At 50.1% G+C, this 23042-nt stretch overlaps 1 protein-coding gene across 1 annotated transcript in view; it reads right to left on the bottom strand.

Moving 5' to 3' along the window:
• Positions 1–23042, bottom strand: part of TMEM26 (transmembrane protein 26) — a 141786-nt gene that overhangs the window by 35659 nt on the left and 83085 nt on the right. Inside the window, exon 3 of the mRNA XM_073681395.1 lies at positions 12882–12944. Coding sequence (XP_073537496.1) covers positions 12882–12944 — 63 coding nt within the window. The remainder of the gene's footprint in view (positions 1–12881; positions 12945–23042) is intronic.

Below are 23042 nucleotides of genomic sequence, written 5' to 3'. Positions count from 1 at the left end.
TTGTGGGCCCTAGGTCAATCAGGGTTGCCCCCACGGTCTACAGCTCCTGCACCTCATCCTCCTCAGCCTCTTCCTCCTCTTCAGCCTTTATCTCCGAAATGACCACATCAGTCACAAGCTGGAAGCACTGCAGCACTGCCTCGGCCAAGCGGCAACAGGCTGTGCTGAAGCTAATATGCTTAGGTGACAAACTGCACAATGCTGAAGAGTTGTGGACAGCTCTGAAAAAGCAGGCAGATCTGTGGCTCACACCGCTGAACCTACAGCCAGGCATGGTCATGTGAGACAAGGGCCAGAACCTGGTGGCGGATCTGAGGCGAGGCGAGCTCACACACGTACCATGCCTGACCCATGTGCTTAACCTCATGGTTCAGCGGCTTCTCAAATCCTACCCGGAGCTGCCGGATCTGCTTGTTAAAGTACGCCGCCTGTGTGCCCATTTTAGAAAGTCACCTACAGCTTCCGCCACCCTTGCTGTGTTTCAGCAGCGTTTGCAGCTTCCGGCTCACAGACTGGTGTGTGATGTCCCCACGCATTGGAACTCTACACTGCAGATGTTTGGAAGGATTTGTGAGCAGAAGAGGGCAGTTGTTGAGTACCAGCATCAACAAGGCCGTCGGTATTCAGTTCGCACTCCACACGTAAGACCTCAGGAGTGGACATGGATGTCAGACATATGTACCATCCTCCAAAACTTTGAGGACTCCACCAAGACGGTGAGAGGCGATGACGCCATAATTAGCGTCACCATCCCGCTTCTCTGTCTTCTGAAACGCTCTCAGCTCACAATCAAAGAGGATGCATTGCAGGAGGAGCACGATGAGATGGAGCAAGGAACCATACAGGGTGATTACACACAGCCAAGCCTCATCTCATCCGAACGTGGATTGGGTTACAATGAGGAAGAGGAGGAGGAGGAAGGACAAGAGCTAGTTTCATGCACTATAGACGGTACTACCTGTACAGCTGTCATACCGTCTGTTCAGCGTGGATGGCCAGAGGACAGAGAGGAGGAGGAGGAGGAGAGCATGGTCAGTCATCCTCTTGGTGAGGACACGGAAGTCTTGCCTGTTAGTAGTCTGGCACGCATGGCTGAGTTTATGTTACGCTGCCTTTCCCATGACCCTCGCATTCTCAAAATTTTGGGTGACATTCATTACTGGTTGGTGACACTTCTAGACCCACGCTACAAGGAGAACTTTATATCTCTTATTCCTGAGGTGGACAGGTGTACAAAATGGGGAAGTACCAGAAGGCCCTTGTTGCGGAACTATTAAAAAAATTCCCATCTGAAAACGCTGGCGGCAGAGGGCACACTTCATTTGACAACCAAGAAGTACAGGCGAGAGAGACACAACTTCAATCCAGCAGAAGCAGGGGAACACTGTCAAAGTTCTGGGAGAGTTTTCTCAGACCCTCCCATCGCACAGTCCCTGAGGCGCGGGGTACTCTCACAAGGAGTGCAAAGTTTGGGAAGATGCTGAGGGAGTACCTTGCCGACTGTACCAACGTCCTCCGTGATTCCTCTGTGCCTTATAATTATTGGGTATCCAAGCTGGATGCATGGAATGAACTGGCTCTCTATGCCTTGGAGGTCCTGGCCTGCTCTGCCGCCAGCGTTTTATCAGAGCGGGTTTTTAGTGCCGCTGGTGGAATTATAACCGATAAGAGCATCCGCCTGTCAACTGAAAATGCTGACAGGCTGACTCTTATAAAAATGAACAAGGGCTGGATTGGGCCAGACTTCTCAACACCACCGAATGATAGCAGCGTAACATAAACTCAAATCTAGTGTCTTTTCTTGTGAGGTGTATTCCCATTAAACTTTTCACACCCACTTCCTGATTTTGGCTATTTGCTCTTGTCCTCCTCCTTCTCCTCATCCTCCACCACCATATCACCAGGGTGACTGTGGTCCGTGATGCAACACCCACCTAATTTTTTTAAAGGGTGTTTATGATGCCCGTAAAAAAAAATTTTTTTACAGTATGTTCATGTATACCCCCCAGGGGTAAATATTTGTCAGCCCATACACTTAGTGCATGGGCATTATAAGTATAGGAGGCCCGCTCCTTTCTAATGGGAACATTTTTTTTATGAGGCCCTCCTCCACGTCTCTTCCAAGGGTCATTGAAGTGCCTCCAAATTTTTGGCAGCCCTTGCATTCACTGCATAGGCCAACACTATGGGACACTCTCTCCTTTCTAATGGGAATTTGTCGTTACTGTGGCCCTGCTCTGTGTGTCTTTAAATTCTTAGTGGGGTTTTTCCTAAAATTGGTCAGTCGTTGGACTCACTGCATACCCTATAACTGTATAGCAGACTCTCTCCTTTCCAATGGGAACATGTCGTACCTTGTTACTATGGCCCTGCTCTGTGTGTTTTTAAATTCTTAGTGGGGTTTTTCCTAAAATTGGTGAGCCGTTGGACTCACTGCATACCCTATAACTGTATAGCAGACCCTCTCCTTTCTAATGGGAACATGTCGTATCTTGTTACTGTGGCCCTGATCTGTGTGTCTTTAAATTCTTAGTGGGGTTTTTCCTAAAATTGGTCAGCCGTTGGACTCATTGCATACCCTATAACTGTATAGCAGACTCTCTCCTTTCTAATGGGAACATGTCGTACCTTGTTACTGTGGCCCTGCTCCGTGTGTCTTTAAATTCTTAGTGGGGTTTTTCCCAAATTGTGGCAGCCCTTGCAGTCACAGCATGGGCATTACCACTATAGGAGACCCGCTCCTTTACTCCGTTATAATGGGAACATTTTTTTACTGAGACCCTCCTCTATGTCTCTTCAAAGGGGTATTGGGTTGCGTCCAAATTTTTGGCAGCCCTTGCAGTCACTGGATACACAATAACAGTATAGGAGACCCACTTGTTAATAATGGGAACAACAAAGCACAGCCGGCTGATGGCTCTCTAACAATAGCTAAGGCAGCTAGGGCCGACTGCTGGCCTTTTAAGAATAGTAAGGGCCGTTTGATGTCCCTATAAAAATAGGCTTTATGACTTTCAGAATCCCTCCATCATAAATAAAACAGGATGTGTCTGATGATGTGTCACACACCACATTGCCAGATAAGGTTATAAAATGTTAAAATGACATTTCCCGGTGAATGCATTTGTCTTAAAAAATAACGCAAAAAAAACAAAACAATAGGATCTTTCTTTAGTATAAAAAAACAGCGTCACCAATTTAACCTCAATGTAATCACATTGTTCAGCTCATGCACCTCCTCCTCCATCTCCGAAATCACCACATCAGTCACAAGCTGACAGCACTGCAACACTGCCTTGGCCAAGCGGCAACAGGCTGTGCTGAAGATAACATGCTTAATGCTTAATTGACAAACCGCCCAGTACTGCAGAGTTGTTGAAAGCTGTAACACAGCCGCCTGATCTGTGGCTCTCACCGCTGAACATACAACTAGGCATGGTTGTGTGTGACAATGGGCGGAACCTCGTGACGGAGAAATGATAGCCGGAGTAGATATGGTTTCCCTCTATGCCAGTCCATTCACTGAGCTAAAGAATATGGCTGTGGTGAAATACAACTCCCACTGAGAAGCTGTTTCAGATTGAAAAACATTGTGCCCACCAGAGGACTTGATTCTGAGGGCTAACCTTTCTCACCCGCTCAAGAGCCCCATAGCAGCTGCAAAGTTAGCGCTATCATGAACTCTCCTGAGGTAGAAGCCAAGGCACACCAGAGGATTCTCTGGTGGGACCGTCCAACCCTGCCAAGAAGCAGTCCTGGCTAAGAAAATTGTGTGGGAAGGTTCCCGAACACTCTATGGCTGCTTTTTTACTGAGTAGGAAACACACGCAAACACGGGGAGCACATCATACAAAGTCCTTGCAGATGTTGTCCTTGCTGGGATTTGAACCCAGGATCCCAGCGCTGCAAGGCTTCAGTGCTAACCATTGATCCAATGTGCTGCCGTTCACCCTCTAATATCTAACATGCTGGAGAAACTTGCACCTATTGCCACTCTATCTTCAGCTCCTCTGTGAGAAAATGTATTTGGGCAGCCAATCAGTCTAACCAAATAAAATTCCTGAGAAGGAAATTGGGGATGGCTTCGCTACTGGTACTGGGGGCAGTGCTAATAGCATGGCGTTGTACCATAGTTTGCTGGAAATATTCCAGGCTGGTAAGAGGCAAGCAAATTCCCACAGAAAAGTATCAGCAGTAATGTTCAGGCCACATTTCAAGTGCAAGTGTAGCACCCTGAGGATTCGGCTGCTACAGGGGTATTGCACCTCAATCCAGAGGTGTGATATTCCACTCCCGGGTAAGGATGGAGTGTGGAACTGAGCTCGGTAGGCTGCATGCACTACACACATCCCATTTCCGAGGAGCAGACCGACGGTACTCCCACTTAGAAATGTGCAGGTACGACCGAGTCTGTTCCTGGCTGGAGTGGGAGGGGGGTGGTACATCCCATGTAGTGTAGGGGCAGATAGGGGGAGCAGCCTGGGTAAAGATAGGAGCTCATTGGGTGCTGGTCACCTGAGCTCACACATAGAGGGTGTATATAAGGTGGGCACCAACTAAGATCAGGGTCAGATGCAGAGAACAAGACAGCTGCAGAGGAGCAGACAGCAAGACAGCTGCAGAGGAGCAGACAGCAAGCAGAGAGGAAGTCAGCCTGCAGCAAGAGAGAGACCCTGAGTGAGAGAGGAGCAGAGAAGGAGTACCCAGAGGGGAAAACAGAGAGGACCCAAGAACCCAAATTAAATCCCCGGGTGAGGAGTCGGCACAGGGTACCGGATCCCAAGCTGGTGGGGGCAGAAAACACACCCCAGCCAGAGACCGGAGACCATGGGCAGCGTTTGTCACGGTCACCCATCACATCCACCCCGAAGGCACACCACATGAAGGGTCAGGGAACCCAAGGCCAAGGGTGTCCCAACAGAAGGCCCGAGGGAGCTGGACCTAGGTGGATCACTGGTGGGGACGGCCAGAGAACGGGACAGAAGGAGAGCTCAGGGTCACGCTCCGGACTCGCTTGGGGGTTGGCTGGATCCAGGACCTGGTGGATGCAGCACGGCTCGGGAGGTCACTTGAAGCTGGAGTGACCGGAACATCAGCAGTGAGTAAATACCCTTAACTGCACAACCCGACTCTGTCTTCCTTTAACACCTATGCTGCACCACCACAACCCCCATCCTCTGCACCTGACCCCCTGAGGCTATACCCCACCCGTTGGGGGTTATACCATCACAAGCTGCACCTACACCATCAGCCTCAGCGGACCCTGCTGCAGCGGCGGCCATAGTGACCGCAACACAACGGGTGGCGTAGTCGACATTAAGAACTTAATAACATCTGTAGGACTGCCACATACTCTGAGCTTGACACCCTGGGCACGGACCGGGTCACAGCCACTCGGAAGACTACAACTCCCATCTGATCCGGCTCCGGATATTCCCCTAAAGAATATGGCCCAGGGGGCGCGTCAACTTTGGCGTAGTCGGCAGGATTACGTGCCCACAACAACCGGGTACTGCGTGCCTGAAGAAAAGAACGAGTTTACCTCAAAAAGAAGTCTCCTGCCGGTTCCGGAGGGTCCCCGCCATCAGACTCCATCACAGGTCGATTCCCGCCGGTTGTCCGCCATTAACAGCTTTTTCCCGCCATCTGCAGAGTTTCCCGCCACTGGGCGACGCTTCCCGCCAAAACCGCAGATTTCCCACCTTGGAAGAGCAGCGGACGCCATTATGGGCGTGCCAAAGGAGGGCAGGAGGCCGCCTCCCATCGTGGGCCAGGACAGAAAATGGCGCCAAAAGTGGAAACCGCCCCCACCAACAGAGACTGTGATGCTGGAGGTGTCTGTCAGCGTGAAAGAACTACCCCTGGAGCTGACAGTCACCGAGTTGCCCCGGGACCGCCCTCGAAGTGGGAGGAGACGAAAGAAAAGAGCGAAGATGGGTGCCGCCTGGAGCAGTCTGGAGCGAGCGCACCCGGAGGCAAGAAGTCTGGAGAGGAGTAGCAGAGAAGCTCACCCGGAGATGTCCAGAGAGCAGAGCAGCACCGGCCCGCTGGCCAGGAGCCTGCTGGAAGAAGAGCAGAGCAGCACCGACCCGTTGGTCAGGAGCCTGCTGGACACCACGACCCCACTAGGCCTAGTGGAGGTCCTTGCACAGCTCCCCCGAGACCGGGAGTGTGCGCAGACTGCCCTGGAGGGCCTCGCACGGAGGATGGCCCGGGTACAGCGCGAGATATTGGCGGAATGGAGCCGGGAGATGGCCCAGCAAGCTGAAACCAAGACGCAAGCTGAAACCAAGACCCGGAGCACGCCAGCCGAGATGAGGAAGGAGACCGCCTCTGAGGATGGCGCGGGAGGACCCAAGGCCGGAGACGGCGCCGAGGAGGGAGCCGAACGCATGGAGGCAGGTAAAGGGGACGTCTATACCCCAAGCCGTGACACCGCTTACCTGCCCCAGCTCCCCGTCGCAGAGCCCGAAAGTCCCCCTGCTGTGCCCGAAAACGCCATGTCACCGACGCAGACTAGGCCCCAACCGGAAGCCGCCGCCGCGACCCCTGTGACGTCACACGCCTCGACCCCGAGCGTGACCAAGCAGGAAGTACCACCAGCCTGGTCGCAGGGCCTAGAATTCCCGGGCGCCGCAACACCAACAGCGCCCCCTACCTCCGCGGAGCCTCCGGCCTGGCCGCAAGGCCAGGTAGCCCAGGGTGCCGCCGTATTAACGGTGCCCTTCACCTTCCAGGTGCCCCAGGCCTGGCCGCAAGGCCTGGGCAACCCGGGCGCCACCACCACCGCGCCCGCACCCGTAAAACCAAGGGTGCCGCATCTGGGAGAGGACTTGTTTGCCCAGCACACGTGGCCGGACGGGCAGCCTTTCATCTGGCCCCAGAAGTATTACGAACTGGAGCACCAGAGGAGGGTTGGGGCCATGTGTGCACCCCTGATTCCGGCTCCGAAGCCCGTAATAAGGATCTCGCCCCCGCTAGCGGAAGCACAGTTTGAGTGGGACCCCACCGGAGAAGATCTAATGGGGTTCACTCAGGAAACTAGGGCAGCTGCAGCAGAGCGTGCGGAGTGCTGCCGCCAACAGCTCGAGGAGTTTGCGAGGGAGCGGAGAGAGAGGCGGGTCCGGGAACAACAGGCCCAAATAAGGAGCGCCGAGCAAAAGAGCCAGACCAGGAGGGACCCCCGTGCAGCGCACAGTCCCCGTACCACCGGGACTGTAATCAAGTTTAACCAGCAGCACGGGTGGGGCTTCATCAGAGACAACAACACCCCCGGCGACGTCTTTGTCACGCGCAGAGACGTGGAGTCCCATCTGCCGGAGGGGCACAGAGGTCGTGACCTCTACATCGGAGACGAGGTCACCTTCACCCGGCACAAGTGTGCCAAAGGACCTTACGCCCTCCACGTACACCGCCTGACGGAGGAGGAGTTGCGGTGCGAGGAGGAGGAGCAAGAGGACCCGGACGGGTCTGAAGTAACAACCAGCTGTAAGCAAAGAGCAGGAGGAAGACGCCGTTGAGTGCGGCAGAGCAAGTGATGTAAATAGTTACCCGACCGGGTACCAAAGAAACTGTTGATATATATATATATAGTCCCCGTTGGGACCAGCTGAGTGAACTGTTTACCCGTTAACCCCTTAATCCCACAGGCTGAGGACTGTGAGCAGCCATTCCCTTCCCTCTACCTGGCCGAGGACTGAGAGCGGCCAACTTCCCTTGTAAATAGTTGCGCGTCCTAAAGCGCCCCCTACCGGTCTTATAGGAAAACCAGTTTTTCTAAGAGACTGTCGCACTTTACCCGGTCACACGTTGCACAGTGACCGGAGGAGGAGCCAGAGGCGACGAGAATGTTTTATATTGATATATATATATATATAATGTTTTATATGTTTCATATGTTTATGCAAAAAAATTTGTATGTTTTGGTGTTATGTCTTACAGCCCGAGGACGTGCTGTGATTTACCAGGGGGGAATGTAGCACCCTGAGGATTCGGCTGCTACAGGGGTATTGCACCTCAATCCAGAGGTGTGATATTCCACTCCCGGGTAAGGATGGAGTGTGGAACTGAGCTCGGTAGGCTGCATGCACTACACACATCCCATTTCCGAGGAGCAGACCGACGGTACTCCCACTTAGAAATGTGCAGGTACGACCAAGTCTGTTCCTGGCTGGAGTGGGAGGGGGGTGGTACATCCCATGTAGTGTAGGGGCAGATAGGGGGAGCAGCCTGGGTAAAGATAGGAGCTCATTGGGTGCTGGTCACCTGAGCTCACACATAGAGGGTGTATATAAGGTGGGCACCAACTAAGATCAGGGTCAGATGCAGAGAACAAGACAGCTGCAGAGGAGCAGACAGCAAGACAGCTGCAGAGGAGCAGACAGCAAGCAGAGAGGAAGTCAGCCTGCAGCAAGAGAGAGACCCTGAGTGAGAGAGGAGCAGAGAAGGAGTACCCAGAGGGGAAAACAGAGAGGACCCAAGAACCCAAATTAAATCCCCGGGTGAGGAGTCGGCACAGGGTACCGGATCCCAAGCTGGTGGGGGCAGAAAACACACCCCAGCCAGAGACCGGAGACCGTGGGCAGCGTTTGTCACGGTCACCCATCACATCCACCCCGAAGGCACACCACATGAAGGGTCAGGGAACCCAAGGCCAAGGGTGTCCCAACAGAAGGCCCGAGGGAGCTGGACCTAGGTGGATCACTGGTGGGGACGGCCAGAGAACGGGACAGAAGGAGAGCTCAGGGTCACGCTCCGGACTCGCTTGGGGGTTGGCTGGATCCAGGACCTGGTGGATGCAGCACGGCTCGGGAGGTCACTTGAAGCTGGAGTGACCGGAACATCAGCAGTGAGTAAATACCCTTAACTGCACAACCCGACTCTGTCTTCCTTTAACACCTATGCTGCACCACCACAACCCCCATCCTCTGCACCTGACCCCCTGAGGCTATACCCCACCCGTTGGGGGTTATACCATCACAAGCTGCACCTACACCATCAGCCTCAGCGGACCCTGCTGCAGCGGCGGCCATAGTGACCGCAACACAACGGGTGGCGTAGTCGACATTAAGAACTTAATAACATCTGTAGGACTGCCACATACTCTGAGCTTGACACCCTGGGCACGGACCGGGTCACAGCCACTCGGAAGACTACAACTCCCATCTGATCCGGCTCCGGATATTCCCCTAAAGAATATGGCCCAGGGGGCGCGTCACAAGCAGCTTTAGAGGACTTCCTGGGAGAAATGACACACAGGGTAGATACGGTTTCCCTCTATGCCAGTTCTTTCACTGAGCTAAATACAACTCTCAGCAAAAAAAGTTGTGGACTGGCTCCGTACCGTCCCTGACCACATTCACCTGTCCATGTGTTTGTGGTTAGGCTGTCCTTCCTAGTAAGTGCACTGGGAAGGGCACGGGTAATGTTGTGTGACCCGTGCTTGTGGAAGGCGGAGGCGATACCGGGAAATATAGTGGCGGCTGGGGACCGAGTATGGACACCCGGCCGCCGCAGGCATGGGGTTATGAAAAGCTTTCCCCTCCACGAGCCTAAAATGCCACATTTCAAGTGCAAGCAGCTGTCAAAAATTTGGCAGTATAGTATTGCAGCTTGTGGGTGGGTGGGTGGCTGGCTGCATACTTGCGCTTGCATTCCAAGGAATGGGGTAGGGACAACTGAACGCTGCAGTGGGACAATGACGTGGACGGTGATTGTTGCAAGTTTGCAACGACAGGTGCATGGCGGGAGGCATCTTCGCATGCGCCAAGGATCACTTCTGATGGGCACACTTTTAGTCAGTGACCTGGGAGTCAGAGATGCTTCCAGAGGTCTTCCCCATGCTGTTCCCATGTCTTTTCAGCACTCTATGCATGTGTCTGATGATGTGTCACTTACCACATGGCCAGATAAGGTTGTAAAATGTTAAAATGACATTTCCTGGTGAATGCATTTGTCTTGGTTGAAAGCAATGCAAAAGTGCAAAAACGCATCAAAAACGCTACGTGTGAACATAGCCCAAGGTGTGGAGGAGTATTTTTGTTTTTGGTAATTTATTTTGCCTTATATACAAGTCCCTGGAAAGGATGTTCCTTAACATATTTCCCAGGAAAATCCATTTTGGTTTCGTTTTTGTATGTTTTATTGTGAGTCCGTAAAAGTGGCGTAATACCCTGACAACGTTGTTGACAGCAGTGATCTGGGAGTCAGAGATGCTTTCAGGGGTCTTCCCCATGCTGTTCCCATGTCATTTGAGCACTGTTCCCATCGATTTGGGCAATTTTTAGGCCCTCTGCAGACCGCCGGGGGGAGCCGCCTGAAAAATGTACGAGTTTCCCATAGACATACATTGGGCTTGTTGCTCAGGTCGAGCACCCAAGTATTCCCATGTGCTCGACCCGAGCAACGAGTACCCGAGCATTTTAGTGCTCGCTCATCACTAGTCGTAACCATGGATACCTAAGGTCCTGCAATGCCTTCACATGAGGAAAGAGACATAGTGAATCTGAAAAACTATACATGGGAACTACTATAGAACTTGGATGAACCTTGAAAGGCTTTTTGACCAAGATTTGGTCACGATGTCTCCACAATGTAATGGTCAGCAGGTACGTCGCTATCTATTTTATTAGCTAAATGTGTTACTTGAAGTTGTAACTTTGCCAAAGTTCTGATGTAAAATTTTAAGCTTTTCTCTGGTATTTTGGCCCATGCCCATGGACCATTGGTGGAGCATTCCTCAGCTGGGTAATATCTGGTCTAATGATGAACTTTGGTTTAAAAGCTGATTAGCAGGCTCTGCAGACTGTATTCCATAGGAGCTGCAGCATAGTCTTCTATGGGCAGCAGCTGTAATGTGATTTTAGAATCTCATTAATTTTGCTGTTACTCTAGAACGCTGATTTTTTTCTGCATAAAGAATGCAATGTGTGTACAAGCCCTTAGGGTATGTGCCCACGGTAATTATTTGGTGCCGAAATTACTGCACCGTTTCTGCATCTCTTGGCAGGAAACACGCAATGGCAAAAATACACGGTTTTGACGCTTTTGTGCTGTAGTTTTTACTTGTGTTTTTGGTGCAAACCTTTTCCCCACTCATTAGTATGGGTGAAATCTGCAGCAAAAATGCTGAAAAGAATTGACATGCTGCAGATTTAAATCTGCATGTCACAAATAAGCACCGTGTGCATGAGACTTCAGGATTCTCATTCACTTTGCTGGCATCAGAAAAGCTTTCAGGTTTTGTGACAAATCTGTACTGAAAAAAAAGCAGCTAAATACGGCAAAAATGCAACATGTGCACACAGCCTAATTGTTACAGTGTAACAGTTGTCTTAGGCCCTGTTCACATATCCAACTGTCATCCCTTTGTAGTGGATCCAGTATTTAAAAATATGGATCCGTTATAAATGGAGTAAAAACAGATGCACATTTTGAATTCTGTTTTGCTTCCTTTTTTTTCTGTTTCTAACAGATCTTGTTTTACTAAAAGTGTCTCTTAGCATCTATAGGGTTCTGGGCATGTGCAGTGCTTAAAAAACGGACCCATTAATGAAAGACATAACAGATGACATCAGTTATGATCCGTTTCCCATAGACTTCAATTTAAAAAACAAGTTGTTCTAAGTTTTTTCACTCAGCTAAAAAACGGATTGCAACTGGATGGTAGTCAAACGAAAGACATTTTAGGATATTTTTTTCCATTCAAATGACTGGATCCTGAAGTGGATCATTTCATTTTCACTTCGTCATCCCAAAACTGATCCAAAAATGGAAATAACAACTGGACATGTGAACATAGTCTTAGGTGACTTTTCAGAATACATTGTCTTTTGTGTGTACATAAGGGTAACACATTTCATGGTCAATATGTGTCTTTGTGTGCCACATTTTTAGCAGTATTCTATTTTTATGGGCATCCGATCTCCGAGGCTGGACTGACCAGTCAATCAATTTCAGGCAATCAATTTCAGGCAATCAATTTCACATGGGAAAAGGATTGAGAGTTGGAGACGTAGAAATGCTCTGACATAAGTACTCCCAAAGCACTTGCAGCTAATTTGTGGATTTCTCAGCAATGACATGGGGATTTCTACAAGAAAAGTATCACTTTACTCAGGGTGCAGACGATGAGAGTTTTCTCCGCATCCGAGAAATATGATCCGATTATGCTAATCACACTCTGATCAGAATCTGATCAGAGTGTGATCCGATGTCATTTGAATGCGGCCTTACGCTTTCCATGGACCCATAGAGTTAAATGGGCTAATGCCATTGGATTCTCAGAGGCAAATCGTGCATGTGCACCGCCCCATAGAATAACACGGGGACGACTGCTGTCTGCCAAAACCACAGAGAGCACTTGTCCAAGTTATAACATCGTCTGCACGAGCCCTAACAGCAACCATACAGCCATGCCTTTAGTTTAGGTAATCTATCACCTATCAAACCCATGGTTGCATGAAACAGAGCTTGGCTGCAAGTTGCAACAGCTATGTTTTAAGAGCCGTCGGGGCAACAAAACAATAGATGTGACTATTTCAGTGCGGCTTTTCAAACTATGCTACTACAATTGTGCATCGGGTCTTTGATTCACGCACCCCATGGTTTGGACAGGTTCCCTTTAAGTACAATCTCTTCCTGACAGGTTCCCTTTAACATTGTGAGGTACAAACAGCTGATGGGTATATTACACCCTTCCTCAATTGCCACTTTAGCAAGGTGGTGGTGTGTATAAAGTTGGCAAATTTATATCACTATACTGTACAGTAGGAGCAAATTCAACACTTTATATCTAGCTTCGTTATTTAGTGATAAAATTCACCCAACTCAGCGGAAAGATGATTAATTCTTAAGAATAAAGAAAACATTGTGTAACTTACCACTTGAAGAATATTGGTATGGTTGCCATTCAATGCAATATCCACAGTTTTATTATTACATGGCTAGAAAATGAGTAAATAATAAAGATCATGTTAGGATCAAATAAGACAAAACATCGGAAGATTGAGAATTAGCGATTGTTAGCATTATTGTACTCTGGGATAATACCCCGGTCTTCATGAAACTTCAATTGCCTTCTCGTGATTAACACCTTCAATTCAATTGGTTATAGGTGTTTGTTAATATTTGTACTAGAGATAAGAAAAAAAGATTTTTGCTTCCATGGTCCAACATCCGGTCCAGCTCTCTGGGGCAGCTGGATGTTGCTGTGCGACGCACGTCATGATGTTGTATGACCAGGCTCGGACTGGCCAACAGGAGAACAGGAGAATCCCCCAGTGGGCCCCACCCCACCTATATGAGAAATAGTTGGGACAATACATTTGTTTCTCAATGTACAGACTAGGGCAGCATCTCCTCATTCATTTAACAAACAACCCCATTTATTATTATAAATATAGAAACATAGGCAAATTTGTAAATGAGGGTAGTGTGATATTTTCATGTAGCCGAGCAGTGGGTCTCCCAGGGTCAGTGTTACTGGTGGGCCCTTCGCACTCCAGTTCGGCACTGTGTATGACCTAGTAGCCAAGAGAGGTGACCGGGATGCCAGGCCAAGGATGCTGGCTGCAGAAGTGAAGACTGCCCTGGTCTTGTTGCTGTGGAGGACAGGAATGGGTACTGGACCAGGGCAGCAGTCATTTTTTTTCTTAAAGGAGTTTTACACTTTAAGAAAAGTGGTCCCCAACTCTTTCATACTTCTGAAATAACATAAAGAGCATGTATTCAACCTCTCCAGTCCAAGCGCCATTTATAAATTGCAGTTCTGGGTCTTTGTGTTTTGGCTACAGCAGTGATGTCATGTTGACAGCGAACATCACCGCTGAGACCAATCGTTGAGCTCAGCGGCTCATGCTATCTACATCAACAGAGCTGCTAATCTCAGTGACTGTCTCCAGTGCTGCTGTTTGCTGTTGACGTTCAGCCAAGTCATAGAGACTGAAGCAGAGATGGAGAGTGAGGACTGGACATCATGTTATTATACAAGCATTGAAGCGTTTTGGTATCACTTTTCTTAAAGTGGAAAAAACTTTAATTCTAATTTCTGCTACATAATGCTATACAAACTATTCATCTTATTACAATTTAATTTGTGAAAAGGTGATAAACCATGTCTGGCAAAACACTGCAAGGAAAAGGAAGCAATCCATCCGTTGAAGCAAAAAATTTATCCGTCACCATCTATTGCTAAAAGAGCCCAAATTCAGACTCACACTATTGTATACACATTTAATATTTACATCAAAAGTACAGATGTTGGCGACTTGCTATACACTAGGGCCCCGACCCATTGATACTGGCGTTTCATAAACCAGTTTTAATGAAGGGCATGCAGGAATAAGGTACCCCACTTAATGAATTCAGCCAATATTACCAGTGGCGTGCACCTCCGTGTGCCTCACCAGAAATGTTACTCCAGTCGAGGACTGGAGTAACATCTGATATGAAGAACGCCACTACTTTTGATAAATTTGACAAAAGGGTGTAGATAAGCCAAAACCCATCCTACTTCCGCTCCTCCCCAGTTCCACCCATTTTGACAGAGCTACTCAAAACTGGCATAAAATCTCCAAAATTGTTTCTCAACTCCATGTTGCGCAGAAATTTTGCAACTTATTAAAGTGTTTTAGACCAGAATTCAGGTTTAAACCCTTTGATGAATCAGCCCATAGGTAACTAAAAGAAAGGCCTTGACTGTTGAGCCATAAGATACACTAGATTTATTACTGACATGTGCCAAAATTTTAGACTTAAGATATCGGTTTAAAGTATACCTCCTAAAAGGAGTTCCTTATTTCAGTATGAAATAAGGAACTGAATCTAACACCCACCAAAGCTGCACCAAGACTAACAGGGTGCGCCAATGTGATAGATTAGGTGCATATTATTTTTGCGTCATATATATTTTTACATGTTCTTTTTGTCGGAATGTCAGACAGCCACAATTAATCTGCTCCAATGTGATGAATGTAAAAATTAGGGAGGAAATAGTATGAAGCTGTTATATATTTAGGGTTTTGGCTGGCCATTGATAATATTAAAGGTTAAGAAGAAAAGTCTGCTGACTCACGATTTGTAGTGTTGACGAAGCAAGACAGTGATCGATGTGTGGCACTATTTGTAATGTGAATTGTTATTGTTAATTGTTAATTCAAAAAGGTATCCTCAGTCCGGGAGTACTGAAGTTAACTAGGGGGGAATGTGGCACACCAGGAGTCCGGTTGCCACAGTGGCATTGCCTTCCTCACAACAGGTGATGCCATGCCTGGAAGCAAGCAGGGGTCCCCTAGTCAGGTATACTAGCATGCAACACTTTCCTGGCTCCAGACCAGCAAGGGGAGCTCCTCCCCTTAGCAACTGGAATCTGGAGGCGGGGTTAGTTAGACTTAGTGAGAGGAGTTGAATACAGAACAGCGACGAAGAAGGACCTGGGGAGTGGAGCTGCACAGCAGTTCACCCCAGGAAGGAGCGTAGAAGAACCAGACACCGGAGTCCGAGGTTGTGGGGCACTGAAGGCCCAGCATCAGAAACCGGAGGGCAGGAGGCTGCAGGTCTCCTGGCCCCATCAGACGCCAGAGGCTCAGCAGCACATAGGGCCCAGCACCGCCACGTGGGAGCGACACTCCAGGAAGGCCCGAGCTGCCTGCCATACGGGTGAGCACAGAGACGTTTTACTCACGGACGAGGGCCACAGCATAGCTACAAGCAGCAGGGCCAAAGAGATTAGCGGAAAGGCAAGGCCTCCAACTTCACCTGGCGAGGTGGATTCCCAACTTGCTTCCAGGCCGCGCGGACCTCTACTACCAGCTAGTACCCGTGCCCCAGTCTGCCTAACCACCGCAAGTAAAGATAAGAGGAAACCGCCATTAAGTTGTGGACTGGTCATTATCTGCGCCATCCTCTGCACTACAGTGCACAGCAACATCTATAACATCACCATTTCCTGCCCTGGAGCTAAGCTCTGCCTGTGGAGAGCTGAACCAACTCTGCTGCGTCATCATCAGCTCCAGAGGTTCTGCACCGCAGCGGTGGCTCCATATAGCCGCATACCACAAGTGGCTTCACGAACATTTATATAAAAACTATAATCCCCTTTCAATAATCCCCCTTTTATTGACCGCCCTGGGTCACGGACCTGGTCACCGCCACTGTGACACCCCCAGCACCGACCGGCCCGACTACCGAGTACCCCACGGCCCAGGGGGCGCGTCAACTTAGCGTCACGAGCAGGATTCACAAAGCCCAGTATAACCGGGTCCTGTGTGCCATAGACTTTGCTGAACTGTGTCATCACGTCATTTGCCGTCAGCCGAGGGGAAGCAGGAGGCCCCGATCCGGAACCGCCGGGTAAGTGAACCCTCCCGCCTGCAGAGAAGCATACTGGTATGTCAGCAGAAACCCAGGACCTGGCTGAGGTTCACTAGGGGGGAGGATGATGCCCAACCTGGGAGAGGATTCAGCTGCAGGCGCGGCCGCCACCACTGTAATGCCGTTATCAATGCCATATATACCGGGGGCGGCATGGTTGCCCCAGTACTCAGGGGAGTTGCACACCCTGAGCGATTTTGAGGAGAGACTGCGCAGTTTGTTTAAAGTGTACCCCCTGTCTGAGAAGCAAAAAGTCAGCATCCTCATAGGCCAGCTAATCGGTGCAGCCCAGAGAGAAGTGAAGTCCTGGCCGGGCAGGGACAAAGGCACTGTTAAGGAAATACTGGCCCGGTTGAAGGATACCTTTGACACCCGCACCGCAGGAGAAATTAAGATGAAGTTCTACGGGTGCAAACAAAGGGTGCAGGACAGTATACAGGACTATGCTCTAAACCTGCAGGAGGCGCTGCGGGCCATTAAACAGGTAGACCCCGACAGTGTGCGAGACGAGGACAGATTGCTAATTGAGCAGTTTATTGAGGGGCTCCTGTCTAACGCTCACCGGACACAGCTGCGCATTATGGCTCTGCAAAACCCTGATCTGGACTTTGCGCAATTTAAAGACAGAGCCATCCGGGTGCTACGAGAACCAACTCCAGGTGGCGCTGCATCCCTCCGGCGCCCAGCTATCACATACCACCAGGAGGTGGTGTCCTTTTCCCCAGCACCTGTGGAGGCTGACGTGCAGATCCTAGATAATGACCCGTCTGCAGACCTACGCCTTCAGGTCCAGGAGCTGACCAAAAGTGTGGCTACGCTAACCAAAACTGTGCAGGCCATGAAAGTGTCTCCAAAGGAAAAGATCCAGCTGGCTTCCAGTCCAGATGATGTCCCGTGGCGACGACAGAGAAGAATTCCACCGACCAGAGGGAGGAACACCGATCGCTACGACCAGGACGGACAACCCATCTGCCGCCGCTGTCAAAAGGCGGGGCACTACGCAAGATTCTGTAATTTAAACGAGCAACCCCTGGGGCAGAGGGCCAACCCCCAGGAGTAAGATGAGCAGGCCCACAAAGCTGGCGAGACAAGTACATGGGAGGACGACCGGTCCTACCTGTCATGCTTGATGGCATCCCAATGAACACACTGCTGGACACTGGGTCCCAGGTGACAAAGATGCCATATATCCTTTACAAACGGTACTGGACTGACTCAGACATTACCCGCAGTCCAGATGAACATCTTAACATCTTTGCCAGCAATGCTCAGCCCTTGCCTTAGGTGGGGTATTAAAAGGTGACCATAAAGATTGGCCGAGTAGAATTGCCATCACAAGGAATGATTATTGTTGATATTGATCGCCGAGAAAGTCATCCTATGATAACCTTAGGCACCAATGTGATGGAAAATTGTCTTGGAGAAATTATTGTTTTGTTGCAACAGGTCGCAGAGACTGCCAGTTCCAGTCAGCAGCGAGTTCTGCAGAAGGAAATCAGAGCCCTGATGAAAAGATAACAGGTAGAGCTGTCTGGAGGAGAAGTTGGCAGTGTCAGAATGAGGGATCCATTCCCCATTACAACGCCCCCAAGGAGTGAAATGTTAATATGGTGTCGGGCAGCAATTGCTCCCAGGGGTCAAGATTATCAGGCCCTGGTAGAACCCGTGTACTCTGATAGTAGGCCCACCATCTTGACAGCCAGGGGGGTAGTCGATGTCCGCAATGGGAGAGTACCGATACACATCCTGAATTGTGGGGAGAAAGAGGTCCATTTACCCCGGTATGCTACCCTTGCTAAGCTGTTCACTGTCAGTAACAACGCAATAAAGGCAGTGGAACCCTTGCCTCCATCCAAACCAGCGGAGAATAATGGCTCCAAGGGGCAGATGGAGGATTGGTGTCAGAAGCTACAAGTGGGCACTGACTCCACCCCTTTGCACCAAAAGCATGGAGTATACCGGGTGATCCAAGTATATGAGCGAGTCTTCTGCAAACACCAACTAGATTTTGGGCAGGTAAAAGGGGTCCAACATCATATCCCCATGGGAGATCATCCGCCTATTAAAGAGAGGTATCGACCTGTACCCCCAGCTCACTATCAATGTGCCAAAGGAATGTTACGGGAGATGAAGGAGGCTGGGGTGATCAGAGATAGTTGTAGCCCCTGGGCAGCTCCATTAGTTCTCGTTAGAAAGAAAGATGGTACAATGAGGATGTGTGTTGATTACAGGCAGATTAACCGCATTACACATAAGGATGCCTACCCATTACCCAGAATTGAGGAATCATTGGCTGCACTAAGATCCGCTAATTATTTCTCCACTTTGGATCTCACCAGTGGGTACTGGCAGGTTCCTGTGGCAGAGGCGGACAGAGAAAAGACCGCATTTACAACACTAATGGGCCTCAGTGAGTTCAACTGCATGCCATTCGGGCTCTGCAACGCCCTAAGAACCTCCCAGCGGTTAATGGAGTGCTGCCTAGGACACAAAAACTTCAAAACCGTCCTGCTGTACCTAGACGACGTAATCGTCTACTCAAAGACATATGAAGACCACCTGGAGCACCTAGCCGAGGTGTTCGAAGCCATATCTGGTTATGGCCTGAAAGTAAAGCCATCCAAGTGTCACCTGTTGAAGACCAAGGTGTAGTACCTAGGTCATGTGGTAAGCGCCGAAGGTGTAGCACCAGACCCTGAAAAAGTCACTGTGATCAAGGACTGGCCAAGACCCTCCACTATCAAGGAAGTGCGGCAGTTCCTCGAGCTGGTAGGCTACTACAGGAGATTCATCAAGGGTTTCACCAAGATAGTGGCACCCATGCAGGACCTCTTAGTAGGCCAGTCCAAGAAAGCCAAGAACCCAAATCCTCCGTGCAAGCGGAGTAAAATAGAAGAAGAATCCTTCGCTCGACAGAAAGTGGCTCTTATGGGAGACGAAGTCCTGGCCTACCCCAACTATGGCCAACCCTTTATATTCCATACGGATGCCAGCAACGTGGGATTGGGAGCGGCGCTGTCCCAGGTACCGCAAGGCAGAGAGAGAGTGATTGCCTACGCCAGCAGGAAGCTCCGTCCTACGGAAAGGAACCCCGAGAACTATAGTTCCTTTAAGTAGGAGTTTTTAGCCATAGTCTGGGCTGTGACAGAGCGCTTCAAACATTATCTCGCCTCCTCCAGATTTACAGTCTTCACAGATAACAACCCGCTGACGCACCTGGAGACTGCGAAACTTGGTGCCCTAGATCAACGATGGATGGCCCAACTGTCTAACTACGAGTTTACCATCAAGTATCGGGCGGGGCATAAAAACACAAATGCTGATGCGCTGTCCAGGATGCCCAACTTGCCAGATGGGGTAGAAGACCCGGGAGAGCTAGAACAGATAGAGCTACCCGCTTTCCATCATCACGGGGTGACCCAGTGCTCCCACTGTGTGAGGGACAAGCACTCTGCCAACAGAGAGGCCAAGTTCAACCCATTGACCCACCATGGATGGGCAGAGACGCAGGATAGTGACCCGACTGTCCGCCTGGTAAAGAAGTTGCTGACACAAGCTGACTCACACCCTGATCCAGATGCTCCACAGGAGACCCAACAGTTGTGGAAGGAGAAGGGCAAGCTGTTCATCTACGAGGGAAAGCTGTGTCGAAGAAGCATCAACTCCCGGACACACAAACTGGTCTGGCAGGTGGCAGTCCCGAGGCAGGATGCGCCAATGGTCTTAGAAGCGTACCACGATGGAGCAGGACACTTCGGGTGGAAGAAGTTGGAAGTCCTGCTATGTGAGCGATTCTACTGGGTTGGCATGAGGAAAGCAATCGAGAGATGGTGTTGAGAATGTGGTCCATGCAACCTGAGACGTAAAGACCGCGATAGCCAGAGGGCTCCCCTGCAGCCCATAATCACCAAACAACCACTTGAACTGGTAGCCTTGGACCTCGTGAAGCTAGCTCCAAGCCGGTCAGGCTATGTCTGCGCTCTCACCATAGTAGACCACAACTCTCGATTCCTTTTGTTACCCTGAACGAGTGCTGACGGACCAAGGTCCAGCCTTCGAAGCAGAAGTGTTCAAGGAATTCTGTGACTTGTACGGCTGCAAGAAAATAAGGATGACGCCGTATCATCCCCAGACCAACGGGGTGTGCGAGAAAATGAACCAGGTGGTAATAGACCTGTTGAAGACGTTGCCCCTTGAAGAACGTGGCCTGTGGCCAGAGAAGTTACCAGATTTGGTGGACCTATATAACCACATCCCGGTGAACTCCACCAACTGTACACCCGCTTGCCTGATGAGAGCAAGACCTGGTAAGCTACCCATTGACTTAGACATGGGAGTCTTAAAACCTGAGAAAACATGACCAGATGCAGACTGTGATACGGAGCGGCAGCAACAATACCACAAGATGCAAGAATGTGTGGAGAAAAGTTTGTCCCAGGCAAGACAGAGACAGGAGAAAACTTACAATCAGCACGCACCTGCAGTTCCCTTATCATCTGGAGAACAGGTACTTAAGAGAAAGAGACAAGTCCATAAATTAGATGACCAGTGGGAAGTTGAGCCATACACCGTCTTACCTTCAAATTTCGATAACACCAAGGTGTGCCTCATCAGTAAAGATGGAGGGGAAACTTCAGCGGCAGTCTCAAGAGACCACTTGAAGATATGCCCTGAACAGTTGAAACACAAAGAAGAAGACCAAGACAGCCCTCAGCCCACAGAAAAAGCGGAGGAAATGGTTCAGACAGTCCTTGGAGCATTTCCCCGGTCTTGGACGCAGGTGAACAGAGCAATTTTGCTACCGGTCCTGACCTTTCTCCAAGCGGCCTCACCGGAAGCTGCAGAGGCTCCAGAACAGCAGAGAGACCAATCGGCCTCAGAGACAGATGCTTCATCAGCAGTAGATCAGGAGAATCTACCCTCTGCTAGCAGTGAACCTGTCGTACCCAGGGTGAGCCAAAGAATTCGTAGGATATTACCCAGCCTACCGGTGTTACCTCAGACTACCTGTAGTGTAGTTCACACTGAACCCACCACACCAGGGGTAGACACTAGGGACCAGGGTAGATCAGTGACAACAAATGTACTACGTAGATCGACCCGAAGTACTAAAGGTCAGCTCCCTGCCAGCTGGAGGAACTAAAGTGTATGTTATACATATAGTTGTAACCGTTAAATAATCTTGTATATATATAGTTGTTAAATTTATGAACAATTGGACCACAAGACTAGGTGTGGTCAGGACAATAGTGAAAATAGTTGGTAAGTGGCCTTGAAAATAAACCGCAGGCGTGGCCGAAGACCAGGCCCAACGACAGTGTGCCCTGAAGCCACGCCCAGGGACGATACACAAAGTGAGTTGATGCGGTTCCCACCAGCCAAATTTCAATTAACTGGAAAAAGACAATCCCCGGATTGTGGTGTAAAGACTAAGCGCCGCAGTGACTGCTATAAATTTTTGGTTGGGTTTTTTGTAATTTTTGACTTAGTAAACTATTTGTAATGTGAATTGTTATTGTTAATTGTTAATTCAAAAAGGTATCCTCAGTCCGGGAGTACTGAAGTTAACTAGGGGGGAATGTGGCACACCAGGAGTCCGGTTGCCACAGTGGCATTGCCTTCCTCACAACAGGTGATGCCATGCCTGGAAGCAAGCAGGGGTCCCCTAGTCAGGTATACTAGCATGCAACACTTTCCTGGCTCCAGACCAGCAAGGGGAGCTCCTCCCCTTAGCAACTGGAATATGGAGGCGGGGTTAGTTAGAGTTAGTGAGAGGAATTGAATACAGGACAGCGACGAGGAAAGACCTGGGGAGTGGAGCTGCACGGTAGTTCACCCCAGAGAGGAGCGTAGAAGAACCGGACACTGGAGTCTGAGGTTGTGGGGCACTGATGGCCCAGCAGCAGAAACCAGAGGGCAGGAGGCTGCAGGTCTCCTGGCCCCATCAGACGCCAGGAGGCTCAGCAGCATATAGGGCCCAGCACCGCCACGTGGGAGCGACACTCCAGGAAGGCCCGAGCTGCCTGCCATACGGGTGAGCACAGAGATGTTTTACTCAGGGACGAGGGCCACAGCATAGCTACAAGCAGGGCCAAAGAGATTAGCGGAAAGGGAAGGCCTCCAACTTCACCTGGCGAGGTGGATTCCCAACTTGCTTCCAGGCCGCGCGGACCTCTGCTACCAGCTAGTACCCGTGCCCCAGTCTGCCTAACCACCGCAAGTAAAGATAAGAGGAAACCGCCATTAAGTTGTGGACCGGTCATTATCTGCGCCATCCTCTGCACTACAGTGCACAGCAACATCTATAACATCACCATTTCCTGCCCTGGAGCTAAGCTCTGCCTGTGGAGAGCTGAACCAACTCTGCTGCATCATCATCAGCTCCAGAGGATCTGCACCGCAGCAGCGGCTCCATATAGCCACATACCACAGGTGGCATCACAAACATTTATATAAAACTATAATCCCCTTTCTATAATCCCCCTTTTATTGACCGCCCTGGGTCACGGACCGGGTCACCGCCACTGTGACACCCCCATCACCTACCGGCCCGGCTACCGAGTACCCCACGGCCCAGGTGGTGTGTCAGATGTGCACACTGTCAGGATTCCCCTATGTTTCCTGTGAGGGTGGGCATTCACATGACCACTTGCATGCAATTAGTACACTTG

Source organism: Phyllobates terribilis, unplaced genomic scaffold (genome assembly GCF_046119375.1).
Source record: "Phyllobates terribilis strain yellow unplaced genomic scaffold, ASM4611937v1 Scaffold_5__5_contigs__length_657084704, whole genome shotgun sequence".
Taxonomy (NCBI): domain Eukaryota; kingdom Metazoa; phylum Chordata; class Amphibia; order Anura; family Dendrobatidae; genus Phyllobates; species Phyllobates terribilis.
Note: the sequence above shows the minus strand (reverse complement) of the source record. Positions and strands in the feature narration are given on the sequence as shown.